The sequence below is a fragment of the Cheilinus undulatus genome, linkage group 8 (assembly GCF_018320785.1).
Source record: "Cheilinus undulatus linkage group 8, ASM1832078v1, whole genome shotgun sequence".
NCBI lineage: Eukaryota > Metazoa > Chordata > Actinopteri > Labriformes > Labridae > Cheilinus > Cheilinus undulatus.
The window spans coordinates 1,960,400-1,977,450 of record NC_054872.1 but is presented as its reverse complement, the minus strand read 5'-3'; the positions used below and the strand labels follow the sequence as shown (position 1 = coordinate 1,977,450).

At 40.3% G+C, this 17,051-nt stretch overlaps 1 protein-coding gene across 3 annotated transcripts in view; it reads right to left on the bottom strand.

Moving 5' to 3' along the window:
* The window catches only part of ascc3 (activating signal cointegrator 1 complex subunit 3), a 251,624-nt gene extending 245,750 nt beyond the window's left edge, over positions 1-5,874 (bottom strand). The window contains exons 1-2 of one of the 3 annotated variants that reach the window (XM_041793322.1): positions 5,792-5,874; positions 5,042-5,154 (exon numbers count right to left, since the gene is read on the bottom strand). In XM_041793322.1, coding sequence (XP_041649256.1) covers positions 5,042-5,131 — 90 coding nt within the window. In that variant the 5' untranslated portion in view covers positions 5,132-5,154; positions 5,792-5,874. Of the gene's footprint in view, positions 1-5,041; positions 5,155-5,734 lie in introns of all 3 variants that reach the window. The other 2 variants (XM_041793323.1, XM_041793324.1) reach the window with 2 other exon arrangements.
* Positions 5,875-17,051: the final 11,177 nt, after the last annotated feature.

The window sequence follows — 17,051 nt, the reverse complement described above, 5'->3', positions numbered from 1 at the left end:
TTCATTCATTTAGACCCCATACTCTATTGTTCATTTGTTTTAAAGTTATTCTCCCTCCATGGACCTAACACACATTTTTCCAAGCGGTGAAATTAGAGGAACAGGAGGCAGTGGGCGGGGTTTTAATTTGTGCAAGATAAAGAAAAAACACTGGGTAGTTCTAGTAGTTTAGGTTTTCATGTTGGAGCCATTTATAAAAACACTGATGTTACCTTACAAATGGTGTTTGATGTTGTTTTGATATATTTGATATCTGATAGAGTTTTGATATTGAGAAATAAATATCTAAAATTCAGAAGTCTGGAGGCTATTTAACATTTATTATTGCATATTACTCACACACTAAAGTAATGAAAATGGGTACAGAGAATCGGTACCGTACCGGTTCAAATGTGAAAGGTACCCATCCCTAATCCTGACCAACTCATACACGTGTCCTCTCTGCATGTGACACCAGCCAGCGTTAAGAATAAAATCTGTTTGATTACATGAAGTCCACTAGGAGACTTGTGAGACACAGAAGCAAAACTATGTAGCCTACACCCATCAAAAGCTTATCAATACAAAGAGCCACGTCTCCCTTTATCCACATTTAAATCCAAAGTGCCAGTTGTCATATTTTTTACAAGGGGAAACAGAAATTCAAAGGGCAGACAATAAAATGTTAGTGGATGCAGTGTGGACAGCAGGCGTTGTGTTTTACTAGTCTGGCTTTAACTTTTGGCTAGACTGCTCAACACTTCCCCCACAGCTACCAGTTCTGCAGAGTTTGGTCCACATCTGAGAGCTTCCAGGGAACGCACTGACACACAGACACAGCCTGGCTCCATCTATACTGGATTTCAACAAAAACACTCACACAACTGCCTTAGATAAAAATAAGTGAAACAAAGATGGGGCAGATAATTTAGCTCACGTTGTACTTTTGGCTTAAAGACAGCATTAATGATCCTCTCCCATTAGAGCAGTCAGGTATGAAATCCTAGCAGGTCTCAGGGTTCAGGGTCCGTGGTCAGGAGAAGCATTAACTCAGTGACTCCATAACAACCTAGACCTCCGTGTCTTCTAAAACTGAGCGTTTTAACACAGGCTGGGAGATAATCTCAGAGTGACTCCTCTCATCTTTTCCCTGGTGAGGCACTTTTTCTGCTTAGAGGATTTAAATGGAGGTGAGCCAGGTGGCACTGAACAGCTGAATACTGCTCCAAATTTCATCTCAAAACTCAGAAAGAGGCGACTGATCCCAGAATCAAACTACTGACAGAGTTTAAAGAAAGTACATTTTGATTTAAGAAAGATGGTGCACTGATTGACAGGGCTGTAAAACGCTCACTGAAGCCAAAACAGGAACACAGCAAAAAACTGTGTCAGAGAGCCAGTGAATTAAAAAAACCCAAAGACACTATGTTTTAATTACTGAGTGGTTAGGATGGAGTCAAAAGTTACTGAAAGTACTGAAAAGAAGCACACCACTGAGTTCTGAAGAGCTGTTTTCTTTCAGTCTGACACAGATTGGTTCTTCTGAAGACTGATACTGATATTACCTGGAGAATAATTAGCAGATTAAAAATATGTTGCATTGATATGAAAATACAAAAGTATTTATAAGGCTTCAGCTGTGATGCTCTGCTTGTCTTATAGTTTTATTTCTGAATATGTCAGAGATCAGATATACTTCATTTATTGAGATGAGAGCGTTTCAGTTTTTAATGGGAGTATGCTTCTATGGATAAGGACAGGTGGGGATCAAACCATAGCAACCAGCTCTACATGCTCTTTACTTTCTATATAAACCCCACACTCTACATCTAGAGATGTGATACACACCACTGCTCTAGGACAGCGGTTCCCAACCTTTTCAGCCTGCAACCCCCAAAATTAAGGTGCCAGTGACCCCCACTGTACCTGAGGGTGGCTGAGCACAGACATGCACATTCAAGAATAGTCATGTGGAGACAAGGCCACCCATTAGGGAGGAAAAGCCCCCCTAATGGGGGAATGGGGGAATATATATAATAATATGATTGTATAATCATATTGATCATTTAATATAATCATACAATAAAATTCCAGAGCATAATCATATTATATGGTACTACTTTTACCCAACCAGCTTTACTTTGATGATATGAAATAATGATGACAACATATTTACAGTGGAAACAGGACATTTTAAAGTGTACTGAGGGCCCTAGGACCTGGCTTTCTCCTGATATTATACTATTAACTAATTTTTAAGAGAAGGAAAACAATGCGCATTGGATTGTGGGTAAGTCCTGCGAGCGGAGGATACACATGTTCATCCTTGGAAATTCTCTGTTTGAAGGACTCAGTCCTTGGAAAAATTTTGAGGATCCTGGAGACTTGAACAGTCCTCTGACGGTAGTGGATGACATAGTATCCTTCAAGAACGCCATTAGAGGATCCTTCCAAGGCTCTGAGAAACAGCTACTGATTGAAGCAAAACGTCTCACTTCAGATTTATAAATAAAGATTAAAAAATACCAGAGTTTCAAGCAGGACTGCTGCTCTCCTCCTATCCCCCTCTCTCTGCTCATAACGAGTTTCTATCCATTGGAATAAAGCTTTGTCTTAAAAATCTTTATCCAACTTAAGACTGCAGTAAATCAAAAAAATGCTGTAACAGGCAGAATAGCCCGATTAAAACTATTTTTGTAGTAATGACGTGTGGTCATACAAGTTCCCACAGCAGACCAAGACCTGTCTGAAGGGATGCCAGTGTTCCCTGTCATTCACCTGTCAGTAAATACCTTTAATCTAGTCTCTTTATCTTCTCAGGTAATGTGCATGGTAATGTTAGTGTCTACTAAACATATGCAGAGCAGAGGAGAGAGACAGAGGTGTCTCCTGGTCACTCGAGTTTTTCTAACCTCACTGACTTATTTTCAGTTCGTTTGGGTTAATATGCATTATTTCTGTCTAGACATTATTCATGTTTGGATATGTCACAGAATGGGCCGAAACAAGTGAGTTCTGTTGACTTTTATTGTTACAAAATTAAAAATAACAAATGAATAAAAATATAAAGCATAGAACAAGTTATTCTGTATAAATTTGTACCTTTAAGTTATTAATGTGCTGTGAATACAGAAAAATACGTGCACACTGCTTGGTTCCCCGTCAGTTCTTATTTCAGTAACAAAATGTGGTTAAAGTCCTTTATTATGCAGTCAAAAGCTTGCTATGTTTAGTTCTAGGTTTGTTTAGACTACCAGAGGGGGGAAATGGGAAGAAATAACTCTGATTATGTTGATGTAGAGCAGTGTTACTCAACCCTGCTCAACCAAAGACCCAAACTGCTGAAAAATACCTTTGTAAGAGGCACAATCTAAGAAGTAAAAAGTGGCAAAAATGGGTAAAAAGTGCAAAAAAATGGTGATAAGGGGCAAAATAGGTACAAGATGGCAAAAACTGGGTTAAAGTGATAAAAACTTGGGAGAAAAGTGGCAAATAATTGCAGAAAGTTGCAAAAAATGAGTGAGAAGTGACAAAAAATTGAGTTACGGGCCCAGGTGGACTAGTTGTTTGAGTGCCTAATGTGCACGGTGGGCCTGGGTTCGAATATGACCTGTGGCACTTTCCCACATGTCTCTCCCCAACTCTCTCATCCCTGTTTCTGATTCCATCCACTGTCCTCTGCTGTTATTAGAGGCATAAAAGTCCCAAATATAAATCTTAACAAAAATAGGGGTTACAGGTGGCAAAAATGATCAAACGCAGCAAAAATGTGGCAAAAAATGAGTGAAAATGGACCAAAATGGGCAAAAAGCAGCAAAAAGGTGGAAAAAATGGGCAAGCGTGGGGAAAAAACAGCTTAAAGCTGTAGTAAGCAATTTATTTTTAGTGTTGTACGCCCACAAAAACAACACAACCTGTCAGGATCTTGTTATTAAAGCCATCTAAAAGAATAACAAACTTCTGCAATGCCTCCTCACACTGTACTCTCACTTAAGCAAAACCAACAAGGCACAATGCTCCAGCCAATGAGGAGGCTAGTACTTGCAGCCAATCATGGCTCAGGTCAGAGGGAGCATTCCTATTGGCCACTGTAGTAGGTGCAATCCCGCCTCTCAGCTCAGTTAGAAGTTGATACAATGGCGGCGTTTCCAGCGCTGTTTGGTCTCATGTAGAATTTGTTCATGCTGAGATGATGTATTTCCTTGCCTGTGACTCAGCCTTTGATTTCTGTGGAAAAGCTTTGCCACCATCAGTATTTGATTCAGCGGACATGCTCATCCGCGAGGAGGTATGTGAGAAGATGGGCGGAGCTACAGAGCTCAAACAGGGAGAAGAACAGGAAATAAGGGGGAGTAGAGTTGATTCTACACAGCTCTCATTGAATGTTAGATACTTGAGCTTTAAATTGGGGAAAAAGTGGCAAAAATAAAAAAAAATGGCAAAAATAATTGAAAAGTGGTAAAAAGAAGAGGCAAAAATGGGCTAAATGCAGCAAAAATAGATTAAAAGTGACAAAAAAGGAAAAAAGGGGCAATGGAAATATACAAATAATAAAAAGGTTGACAATTAAGTCTGACAATTGAAGCCTTTACCGTATAAGTGTGGGACTAAACTTGCAATATATAATTTCTGAGGGTAAAGTTTCCCTTTTTTTAAGGTTTTTTGTGGGAATTAAATTTTAAAATAAGACATAAAAGAGCCACAAATCTTCACAAAGAGCCACATGTGGCCCAAGAGCCACACATTGAGTATCACTGGTCTAGAGAGAGCGAGCAGGGTTTTTCAAATTCCCTCCAACAACCACTCAGTTGGTCAGTGTATGGCCACCACATCAGTTGACTAACTTTATCTTTGGCTGACCACGGCCCAAATAACAGCGGCCAAGCTTCACGTGCCTTTTCCCAAAGCCTAGAGCTACAGACAGCACTGTAACAACCTGCTGACAGAGAGCACGCTCTACCAATCAGAAGCAGCCGTTACCTGCAGATACAAACATTGTGCCAATGGTGTTGTGCATCACTACTGACAATAAACATGTAGAATAACTGTTGGCTATCCTCACCTTCAGATCATAGAGCTGCTCAGTGAAGTCCTCCTTCTTGCTGACATTAGAGAAGGAGCGTAGAGCACCAGTGAGCCGTGGAGGAGACATGGTCCTTCAGTCTTGTTCTAAAACTGAAAAACAAATGCAAATCAGCTTTATCAGGAAGTAGGATGGTCAAAGCATGGTATGAATGTAATAACTCAGGCAGTGCTCCATAGAAAAGCTTTCAGTTTATGGTGACCTCTCTGAAACAGTCACACACATAAGTCTAAGCATTTTACACAAATATGAGACAGCTTTACATTTTTTTCTGCGTAGGGGATACAGTAAAACACCTGGTATCTTCAACTTTAACTGCTGTCTCAACAAAACAAGGACGAATAATCTTGACTAATAAGGTGTGAGTGCTGGCACTGCCTATTTGAGTCTATAAGCAGCCATTCTTCTCTAATACGCAGTCACTACATTATCAAAAATGACGTTGTCATCAGGTTTTATAACGACATAACAAGGTAGTTAATTCTCCCACATTTAAGGGTGACTTCCACACAGAAACACAAGTTTTCTTACGCTACTCTTATGAACTTTAAACCTTTAAAGGCAAAGATGCACTCTGATGTTCTAAACTGTTTCTGTTGCTAGCTTATGTTAGCCCGTTAGCTTGGCAGCCACTTCCCTAGCTGTATTAGCTTTAGCGCTGTGAAAACCTACCATTAAATAACACTGGAAAACAAACTGAAGGCTCCTACTGACTGACTGAAACTTCACCTTTTGTTATGTAGCTTCTAAAGCGCCTCGAAACCGGCCTGTCAGTCGCATGTGAGTGTCCCACCGGCAGATACTAATTGGAGTTGTTTGTAGTCGAGGGCGTTTGGGAATTGTAGTTCTCTAGTGAGAGATTCGTCTCATGGCTATGGCTGCAATGACTACAACACCCACTTGAACCACTCAATGCTACGTCACACAGGGTTTGCGTGTACTTAAAGTTAGCGTACACCGAAATAAATGCATAGTGAGTCCGAATGAAGAGGAAATAGACCTCTGGAGAAAATAACTGAACTGTTACTAAGAACTCCAGTTTTTTCCTGACAGTGTGCCGCACTGCAGGAAAGTTGTTCATCCTCCCGAGTACAGCCAACTCTTCCAAACTCCCACCATTGCGTCAGTGTGGCCCGGTCAACAAAACGAGCACACCCACTGACACTGCACGTTTGATAAGAAACGAAACTTTTCCTGACTGTCACATCACTTCAACCGACAGCGCTTATTATCGTCAAGATTATTCGCCACTTGTTTTGTTGAGACAGCTGTTAAAGTTGAAGATATCAGGTGTTTTACTGTTTTACTCTTGACGATTGCTGATGGAATGAAAGATTTTCTAAATCTTTCTGTCCTGCAGCGCAGGGATAGGAGCCGTCCTAACCGTTGTTTCTTTGGTCATTGTCAGATGGGTTAATTGTTTTAATCAGATTAATCATCATGATGATGGATTAATCCGCATTAACGAGTCAATTTTGACAGCCCTAATAAATACTAAATAAGAAATATCTCTACGTAAACGAAACTGTATTATATTAAAAAAAAAGTACCTCAAATCATGGAGTACATATTTTCATTTAACTGTGAAAATACAAGAAAGTGGATTCTGCTTTTATGTTTCACTGTCAGTTATTATTTTGATATGGATCATTTATTATAAATGATTCATTAACATCCATGTAATCTCATTGTAAAAACACTCAGATCATCCAGGAACATTCAGCTCCAGCTCCTGTCTTTCCTTCCTTGTTTCTCCAGTTTTTGTCATGTCATAAAGAAACGTTAATCCAGTAGAGAAATCACGTGACTCTCAGCAGGTTTAGTATCAGTGATTGAGGATAAGATTGATGAGGGAGAGGAGCTGTTTAATTCCCTCCATGCTTTGTCCTTATTTAATCCATATTTAAAAAAGCAAACTGGTACCGATGAAGAGAAACCAGCCCCCCTGAGCTGAGCTAAATGACCTGGATCTCTATAAAGAGAGACAGAGTTCCTGAGAGTTTAATGAGATAAACCAGGACAAAACTGGACCGGACCAAACCGGACCGCTTTGTGGAAACGGACCATGCTGTCATTAAGGAGCGTTTTAATTCCCACCTATTTATTTTCACATTTGGCATGCTTGGCATAGTGGTGAACAGTTTAAAGGGGACATTTGCAAAAATCACTTTTTCAAGCTTTTTTAACAAAAACGTGCCCCTGGCCTGTCCACAATCCCCTCAAATACCAGAAAAATCCATTCCCTTCCACTCCACCCTTCAGAAAATGTTTTCTGAAACAAGTCGTTCTCAGATTTTCCCCTCATGACGTCATGTGGGGGGTAAGCACCGCCCCTAGGGTTGGTTGGCCCTCCCCATTTGTAAGAAAGTTCCTCCCTCCTCTCCTGGTCTTCTTCTCAGCTGCCAGCTGGATAGCTCAGTGGGTAATCCTGCTGACTGTGGTCTGGGAAATTCATGGTTCGAATTCCAGTCAGATCCTTTACTTTGGGTAAAGGGTCTGTAACATTGTAACATCAGGAGTGCCACATTCATTTCCTGTGAGGGGTGTGGTCAAGGGCGGAGTCAGACAGCTCATTAACATTTAAAGCCACAGACACAGAAACAGCTCGTTCTGAGCAGGGCTGAAACAGAGGAGTTTTTAGACATGCAAAAATCCAACACTGGAGTGTCTTATGAGCAACAAACTTCACAGGCATGTTTTGGGGACCTCTGAGACCGATATAAACTCGTCTCAAAAGGGTAAAGTATGTTCCCTTTAACATTTAGAGCTCCTCATTTTGTCACAAGCATGTGTTTGATTGAAACAGAGATTTGATTTTAACTGAATAAACCTTGTGGTGAAAGAGACACGAGTAATGATGAGCCGTTCATGAACAAGCCTGTTCTACTAACCGGCTCCTTAATGTGAGCCACTTTAGCTAGCTCCAGTTTAATTCCCTCCTTCCTTTGTCCTTATTTAATCCATATTTAAAAAAGCAAACTGGTATCAATGAAGAGAAACCAGCCCCCCAGAGCTGAGCTACATGACCTGGATCTCCATAAAGAGAGACAGAGTTCCTGTCAGAAAAAGTGAGGCTGGATAGACATCAGCTGAGGAAGCCAGCTAAGATGAGAGTTTAATGAGATAAACCAGGACAAAAGTGGACTGGACCAAGGTTTTTATAGTTACCTAAAAGTAAAAATAAAATCCAAAAATCCTTTTAATCAGCTAAAACTAAATAAAAACCAAGCTTTAACAAAAAACTCCAAAACTAACTAAAACTGAATAGTGTGCTTACTAAACTAAAATAAAATAAAAATGGAGACATAATCTCCTTAGTTTTAGTCTTTGATACAACCAGACTGACTGACCCCTACGCCAGAGTCTGAGGAGAGTAAACCTGCCTGATCTGATTGGTTAAGACTTCACACAGTGGTAGTTTTATGTCTGGAGATGTATTCAAACATCATAATTAAGTAGATAAGATGATGTATATTGAATATGTTTTTAAAAATGTATGAAGCTCACTCCCTGACATCTATCCATAAAAACTAAAACTAATAAAAACTAAACTAAAACGAAGCATTTTTGTCATGATCCAGGTTTTGATTTATTATGTTTCTGAGTTTTCCTATGGTTATCCTTTGTGAATTCTGTGATTTCTAGTTTGACCTTGTATTAGGTTTTGAGTTTATTAGAAGTTTTCTTTAGTGTTTCTGTGTTTTATGTGCTTCATGTTTAGGTTATTCCCTGCGTTTTATGTTTAGTTACTCCTTGTATTTCATGTCTAGTTATTCCTTGTTTCATGTCTAGTTTTACTCCTCGTGTTTCATGTTTAGTAATTCCCTGCTTCATGTTAGTTTTACATTCCCTGTGTTTCATGTTTAGTTAATTCCTGTGTCTCATGTTTAGTTTTCCTCCCTGTGTTTCTTGTGTAGTTTATTCCCTGTGCTTCTTGTTTAGTTATTCCATGTTTAGATTTACTCCCTGTGTTTCATGTTCAGTTTTCCTCCCTGTGTTTTAGTTTCCCTCCTTGTGTTTGGTTCTTTGTATCCTCCTGTGTTTCCTTTGTTCAGCTTCTAGTGTTTAGTTTTGTCATTCAGTCCTCGTGTGCTTCTTGTGTTAGGTTCCATGTTTCCTGTTTTACTTTGTGGTTGCCTTCCCTTGTGTGTGATCCTAGTTTTGCTTCCTGTCTGAGTTTCCCTCCACTGTGATTACCTTCACCAGTTCCACCTGTGTCTGATTGTCCACACCTGTCCTCCGTTGTTAATCACTGCCTGTGCATTTAAGCTCTGTGTCTCTCTGTGTCTGTGTCGGTTCACTGTAGATGTCATTCCCCGTGTTACTCCTCGTGCTTTCCTCGTGCTCCTGTGGATTTTGTTTTGCTTCTTTGATTTTGATTCCAGTGTTTTAGTTTCAAGTAAGTTTGTTTGTTTTAAATTAAGTCTTCCTTAGTTTATCTGCATTTGGGTCCTTCTCTTTTGAGTTTTTGCCTGAACCTGACAATTTTTGCAAAATAAAAACTAACCTAACAAACCAGCAGTCAAAACAGATAAAAAGTAAATTGAAATTGAACACAGAACGTGAAAACAAAATAAAAACTAATGAAAAATCCAAAACTATCAGAACCTTAGACTGGACCAAACCGGACCGCTTTATGGAAACGGACCATGCTGCCATTCAGGAGGATTTTGATTCCCCCCGCTGACAATCGTTTTTTTCCTGAATGTTTCACTAACTTGGGGTTAAAAATTAGGTTAAGAATTGAGAACATTTTTATTTTCACATTAGCATGCTTAGCTTAGTGGCGAGCTGTTTAAAACATGGTCTTCTGGTAGCGTTTCTCTGTGCAGATATCAGGAATCCTCCACTGCTGCTTGATGTCATCTACAAAGAGTTTATCTGGAGACGTTCCTAAAGTGAAGAATCAAGACCTCTAAAGCACCGTCTCCTTTTGTTTCAAGACTTCCACATTCTTTGGAAAATAATTGCATTCGATTGTCTTTTTAAAAAATTTAATAATTCAAGTAAATGGCATTCTCACATGCAGCTGCAAGTTCAAACTTTGCTGAATTTGGCTGGTATGAAACAAAGCCAGAATACCAAAGAAGCCCTGACTGGAAGCTGAATGAGCCGGTTTATAAAGCTGAACTTAGTTATACTGATTACTATCAGCATCCAACCTGACGTATTTTTAGGTCTGAACCCAGCAGCATTGTTCACCTTGTCACCACGGATGAAAACGTGTACACCCTCTAATTTTCCAACCAGAACACAAAAACTGCCAGTCTTTTTGGATTCAGTTTATATGTTGACATGGTTTTATGTAAACACTGATGAAAACAGATTTTTGATCCTCAGTTGTGTGCTCTGAAATATTTTTGTACACACCTGCCACATGTTTTCAATCATTGAGATCCATTTTTCACTGACTGTACCTTTAACCTGTGAAGGTGTCTCATCTGCTCTCTCTTTGTTTTATTCCCCTGAGTGCTTTGTCCTTTCGCTCAGACCCAAACACACACCAACGTACACTCACGACCATGCAGCGTATGCATGAGCGGCGTCCGCTGAACTCAGGCTACGCCGCCAGAGAGCTCTGCTTCAGAGAAAAGTACGAGTGAGAGAGTGATTCACTAACCGTCTCTCTCTTTACCCCCTCACACAAACACACAAATACACACAACAAAGGCAACAACACAGCCCGGGAGCTCACTGAAGGGCACGGCTTGTAGAGTACAATGCATCACTTTGAGTTTTATTTATGTGAATTTCTCATGTTTGACTTGTCAGCTCTTGTACGGTTCTGTCCAACATAAACCACATTACAAGTGAACGCTGTGTGGATGACATTACCACAGGCAAAGACAAAGAAACATGAACCCAAATGCTTCGAAAAACCAACAAATCTGTGAGGCAAACACATCCATGTACACAGCATGACCGCAAAAAACACAGATAGGCCTCTCTTTAAAAACGGGTCAAGTCAAATCATTGTTCCTCTACTAAGGCTTTGGGGTGAATTATTTATGTCATTTTATTTTGCTGAAATTTCAAACATATATAAACTTAGCACATAAAGTAAGGACATTTGTGTTTAGTAGATTATTTCTTTGTTGTAACAATACTTCTTGGCAAAAAATCTTATACCACTGGAAAGCCTGTTTATTACCCTTTTAAATGATGCAACATTTGTAAGGATCATGCATTTTTGGGATGAGCAGCAGAGCTGAGTATGTGGGTTGCACCCATGAAAAATGTGCCAGATCTTCTCCACCAATACTAAACAGCTGATTTTGACATTGACTCTTGTTTGGTGTTTGGTGGACTGTGGAGATATGGGGTTGCCACTGGTTGCAGAATCTCATCTCGATATCTCTTTGCATTAAAGGGATACTTCAACATTTTGTCAAATTCGACCATTGCTATAATTCCTATAGTCTTAGTAATAGGTTTGTTACCTTCAGGTGTCGGTGCAAGCTGTTTTTAGATTGGCCACTGCCAAGTTCGGACCTGCTGTGCCAACTCAATGTAAGCAGACGGTATTCTGGCGTTCCCTCATCAAACTCATCAAATACACAATCCAACAACTCCAAAACGCTCTCGTGGACAAGTTGTGACCTGCACATTCACCACGCTATGAAATAATCATGGGACATTACGAGACAGAGATGTTTTAAAGCTAAACGCAAAGCTGGAACTACACTCCAGACATGGCTGATGCACTGTGTCAGTCTGCCCAGTGGTTTGCTCAAGAAATAATTCTGAGTATTTGCTTCATGCATTGTAATGTTACATAATTATATGTTATTATTTCATAGCGTGGTGAATGTGCAGGTCACAACTTGTCCACGAGAGCGTTTTGGAGTTGTTGGATTGTGTATTTGATGAGTTTGATGAGGGAACGCCAGAATACCGTCTGCTTACATTGAGTTGGCACAGCAGGTCTGAACTCGCGACGGCGATCTAAAAATAGCTTGCACCGACAACTGAAGGTAACGAACCTATTACTAAGACTATAGGGATTATGGCAATGGACAAATTTGCCAGAATGTTGAAGTATACCTTTAAGGTTTCCTCCAACGATGACAAACCTCATTTTTCCAGTGAGGGAGATGCCGCCCCACACCATCACACTGCCTACACCAAAAGTTGTCAGTGCAGCAATAAGCAAAGCATTCTCTGTATCCTCTCCACACTTTGACCCTACAATCCAACTGCCGTAGGCAGAATCTGGACTCATCACTCAACATAACGTGTCCCTCAGTGCACGCCAGCGCAAACGGGCCTGATGGTGAAGGGCAGTCATGGCAGGCCTCCTGGCAGCCCTATGAGACTGGAGATTGGCTGTGTGCAGTCTGTTCTGGATTGTCTGGGCAGAGAGCCGTCAGCTATATCGTCCTGCAAACCTGGACTGCAAATCTGTAGAAGACAGCCTACGGTACCTCAGTGCTGACAGGGTGGGGAAATAGTCTTCTTGTGGTGTCGTCTTCTTGGGACGCCAACTTCAGGGCCTGTCTCTGACGTCCCCCGTTATCTGGAACTTGTCTTTCAGTTTGGAGATGGTACTAGGGTTCACTCCAAACAATGCCGCAACTTGATTTTAGGGAACACCAGCTTGAAATTGCCCTGTCTGGATCAGTCAAACTTGGCATGCTGATTCTTGGGGCAGACATCTACTGACCACTGTAGCAGGGCCCACGATCACAGGTGCTGCCAATCAGGCACCTGATTGGCAGCACCAGGGGGTACCAGAAGCTCAAAACAAGAGTCAATAGCAACAGAAAAATAAGCTGTTTGGCAGAGAAGATTTGGCACATTTTTCATGGGTGCAACCCACATACTCAGCTCTGCTGCTCATCCCACAAATGCATGATTCCTACAAATGTGGCATCATTTAAAAGGGTAATAAACAGGCTTTCCAACACTATTAGATTTATTGTCAAGAAGCATTGTTACAACAAAGAAATAATCTACCAAACACAAATTGCCTTACTTTTTGTGCTAAGTTTATATACACTGCAGATATAAAATGATTTTTTTCTCATTAATCTACTCTCAATACCCCATTATGACAGAGAAAAACAACATTTTAGGCATTTTTGCAAATGTATGAAAAATAAAGACTGAAATCTCACACCAGGGCTCGACATTTACACCCGCCAAATAGCGGGTGGATTTCGGCCATGGCGGGTCGCAGCATGACTCTAACTAGCCATGATGGTGGGTTGAATTTATCAGTGTCATAACTTCTGCTTCACTCTGACCGTGCTTGTCTGTTAGCCCTATGATTTAGGCTTGTTACAGAGAGGCTGTTCGGCTCATAAAGGCTCAATATCCCTCCAAAATAACTGAAAAGTGGCCGGTCTTTTCATCCATTTGTGTATTTTTACGCAGCACCAAGGGCTTTGATCCTGTAAGACACACATAAATGCAACACTCACACACGTATATGGACACACACTGGCACTAATGATGTGTTGGTAATGTAGACTGAAGGCTTCTATCTGTTAAGGGAAAATGTTTCAGAATGATGTGTATGTGTGTGTGTCAGTGGCGGCTGGTCAATAAGGGGTGCTAGGGCGCCGCCCCCCCATCACTCTCCGCAAAGAGAGGACAGATCTTAAGTTCACTGAATAATTTTTTAATCATTTGCTTTAAATATCAACAAATTTGTATGAATATATATAAACTCTATCATGCACTGTATAAAGATGATTTGTGACTGAAGCCAGATAAAGTTCCTGCAAGTCGGCATTCCAGTGGTTGAGAAAAAAGGATACAAAGTCGTTTTCTTCAAAACGATCATTTTTCATTTTTCTCATTTCATGCAAGTCTGACATTTAAACTACTCATCCGATGAAAAAAGTAACACAAATGTGACACTTAAAAGCGTTAATTTTGTGTTTAAAAATGCCCTGGACAAAGAAGAGCCTGGACCTGATCGGCCAGATAAAGGATGAAGCATCAAAGCTGTGACTAATATTAAGAAGTAAATAAATCAATTAATAAATAGCTTTGTGGGTTCAAGCATTTTTGCTGCATTCAGGTCTGGTATATATATCTTTTACTCAACCAGTCACTATTGAAGAAGTGACTTCTTGCACCTTCTGCCTTTCGTACATGTTTCTATTTAAAATAAACATTCAGTCAGCTCTGTAACATAATTTTGTCATGTATTGAGTTGATAATGTGTGATAAGTGAAAAATTCAAGTTGACTGTGATAAGAGTTAGTTACTTGTGGCTGCTGTTGACTGTTATTCTAGCCTTCTTATTTTAATATTTGTTCACCAACCAAACAATTGCAGATATAAAAAAGGCATACTTATATAACTGAACTCTCTGTGTAGTAACATCTGTTGATATCATTACATGCAGAACATATCAGATAGGGATTTTGTTGTAGCCTCCCTGAAGAAAAATGCACCAGCAGCGCCTAGTGTGTGTAGGTGTGTGTGTGTGTAGGTGTGGGGGTGTGTGTGTGTGTGTGTGTGCTCCAGCTGTGTTTCTCTGTCACTTGTGCGAGCCAGGGTGGGCAGTGAGTCAGAACATTGTTTGATTAATACTCCATCTATAGTCTTTGTTTGTTGAGGGCCATCTAGATGATAAAACCTCTGCAAATGCGCATAAAATATAAAATTTATTAAAACCTTTGACACGTTTGTATAATGATTTGCCATTTATCGATAATTAACGGATATAAAAGACAAGAGAAACTCTGAAACTTTAGATAAGTTCACTGAGGCAGTGAGAAGCAGGCAGAAGGATAAAAATCTATGACTGATCACTTAGGAGTAAAATAATTCAATTAAACTGTGATTTTTTTTTTGCTTCTAATATTAAACAACAGACAGGCCAGATGTACAATACTCTCCAAATCTGAGCTTCAGCAACAAAATATAGGTCATCTATTATTTAAACAGATATTTTAGTTAATTTTAGACACACATGAAGATATTTTAATATTAGCATAAACTGAATATCCATTGAAGAAAATAAAAATCTAGGAGTCTTGTCTCTAACAGTGAAGTATGACACACACCTCTTTAGTGTACAGGTAGAAGTGCTTTACTGAGAGGAGAGCTGATATTGATCATACTGATGAGGGAAAGTAGAGCAAGATTTTCATTTCATACCCTTTGTACCAAATTTGGTACATAGCTCATAGTTTCCTAACACCAAAATTGTGGCCAGTGGAAATACCGAGTGGCTAGTAAGTTTGCAAAACCACCAGCCACCGTGGCTGCTGAGCAAAAAAGTGTGGTGTGAATTTCTAAAAAGACGGGAAAATTAAGACACCAACAACCATGAGCAGGAGAAAATTTTCTGGATTTTATTCACCAACCATGAGCACAGAGTGGCCATGACAGAATGTGACCCGAACCTTTTGTTTGGTGCTCTTTTATGTTCCAGTTTACAGCACTCATTTGCATGATAAACTTGTTCCCCGGCTTAACCCCTACTGGGCAAACACGTATCTCCACGCTTAACCCCTCCTGGGCTAGAAACCCTCAAATCAAAGATCCTTTTGTTGTTTGATTGCCCCAAAAACTTCCCCAAGGGGGGAACATCAGGTCAGACATCGTTTTCATTACTTTCAAGATAAGGCAAAGGTTTAGGTTGGGTAAACACAAGGTTACAAGGTTAAGACACAATTTTCCATTACAAAAGTTAATGTCAATCGTTGGTGAAATCAGCATTCAGAGCCTTTCCATCAACTCTGTAAATGTAGCTCAGGTTCCTCCATGTCTCTGATCTTTGCTGAGATGTCTCTGCACCTTGATTGGAGTCCACCTGTGCTAAATTAACCTGATTAGACATGATTCTAAAGGCTCACACCTCTTTGTCGAAGGCCTCACAGCTGACAGTGATATCAGAGCAGAAACCAAGGGTCAAAGGTCAGAGGAGCTGCAAAGCTGCAGAGCTCAGAGACAGGATTGTTGACAGGCTCTGACCTGAAGAAGGCTACAGAAACATCTGCATATATATATATATTACATATGAAAACATCACTTACAGTTGCTAGAAAAAAGTATGTGAACCCTTTGAGATTTCTTGGATTTCTGCATAAACACATACTGGATCACATACTTTTTCCACCCTGCACTGTGAGTATTTAAATGGTTTGATCAATAAAAACATGAAAACATATCATTTTTTGCATGGTATTAGTTAAAGCAGACTGTATTTGTTTTCTAGCAACTGTAAATAAAAAACGTGTGTATGTTGGTGGTGAACAGCACCTCCCTCTCTCTAAGGCATTTTCACATTAGACATGATTGTTTCATACCCTTCCTGAGCACAACTGACCTATCACCAGGCTCTGTCCTCCAACAGCCAATCAGTACAATGCATGCAGACAATGTCTCTAGACCTACATAGAAAAGTATTAGAAATGTTGATTTTCCTGCAGTTTTATCAAATGTATTCAGTTATGGCTCAGCTAAATTGTCAGACAGTGGTACTGAGGTAAAGGCTGCACTGATACGAGGCTGGAGAATAGAGCTGCATCTGCAGCTGTAAAGTCACAAGTATAGTCAACACGTAGCCCTTGGCAGGATGTTTGTATGTGTTTCTCAGTAGCATATAATCAAAACTTTTCTGAGCCCAAAAATGTCTGCCACTTAGAACCGAAAGGTGAAGCAAATTCCTGACAGTGGCCTGGGACAAACAGACAAAGAGGGCAGTGATCTGCTGGACCCAACATGATGCTGTCCTAGTATGAGGTCCCAGAAACAAATCCAGAGGAGTGAGTGTAAAACTGTGTCATTAGATCCACTGGTGTGTCTTTTCTGCAGTCCTACTTTGTGCTCAGGCTGTGTGGGCGAGTCAAAAGAGACATGGTGCCACAGAGTCTAACGGAGAAGCACTTTCTCCTCTCAACAGAAACAATAAAGTAGCTTCTCGGTATCTCCTGTGGCACAGGGGGGCCATTTGTTTTTGTCACAGGGCTGCTCAGCACCCTGCTAATGTGCTTCCAGGATGCTGCTTTCGGCTTTTCCCTCAAGG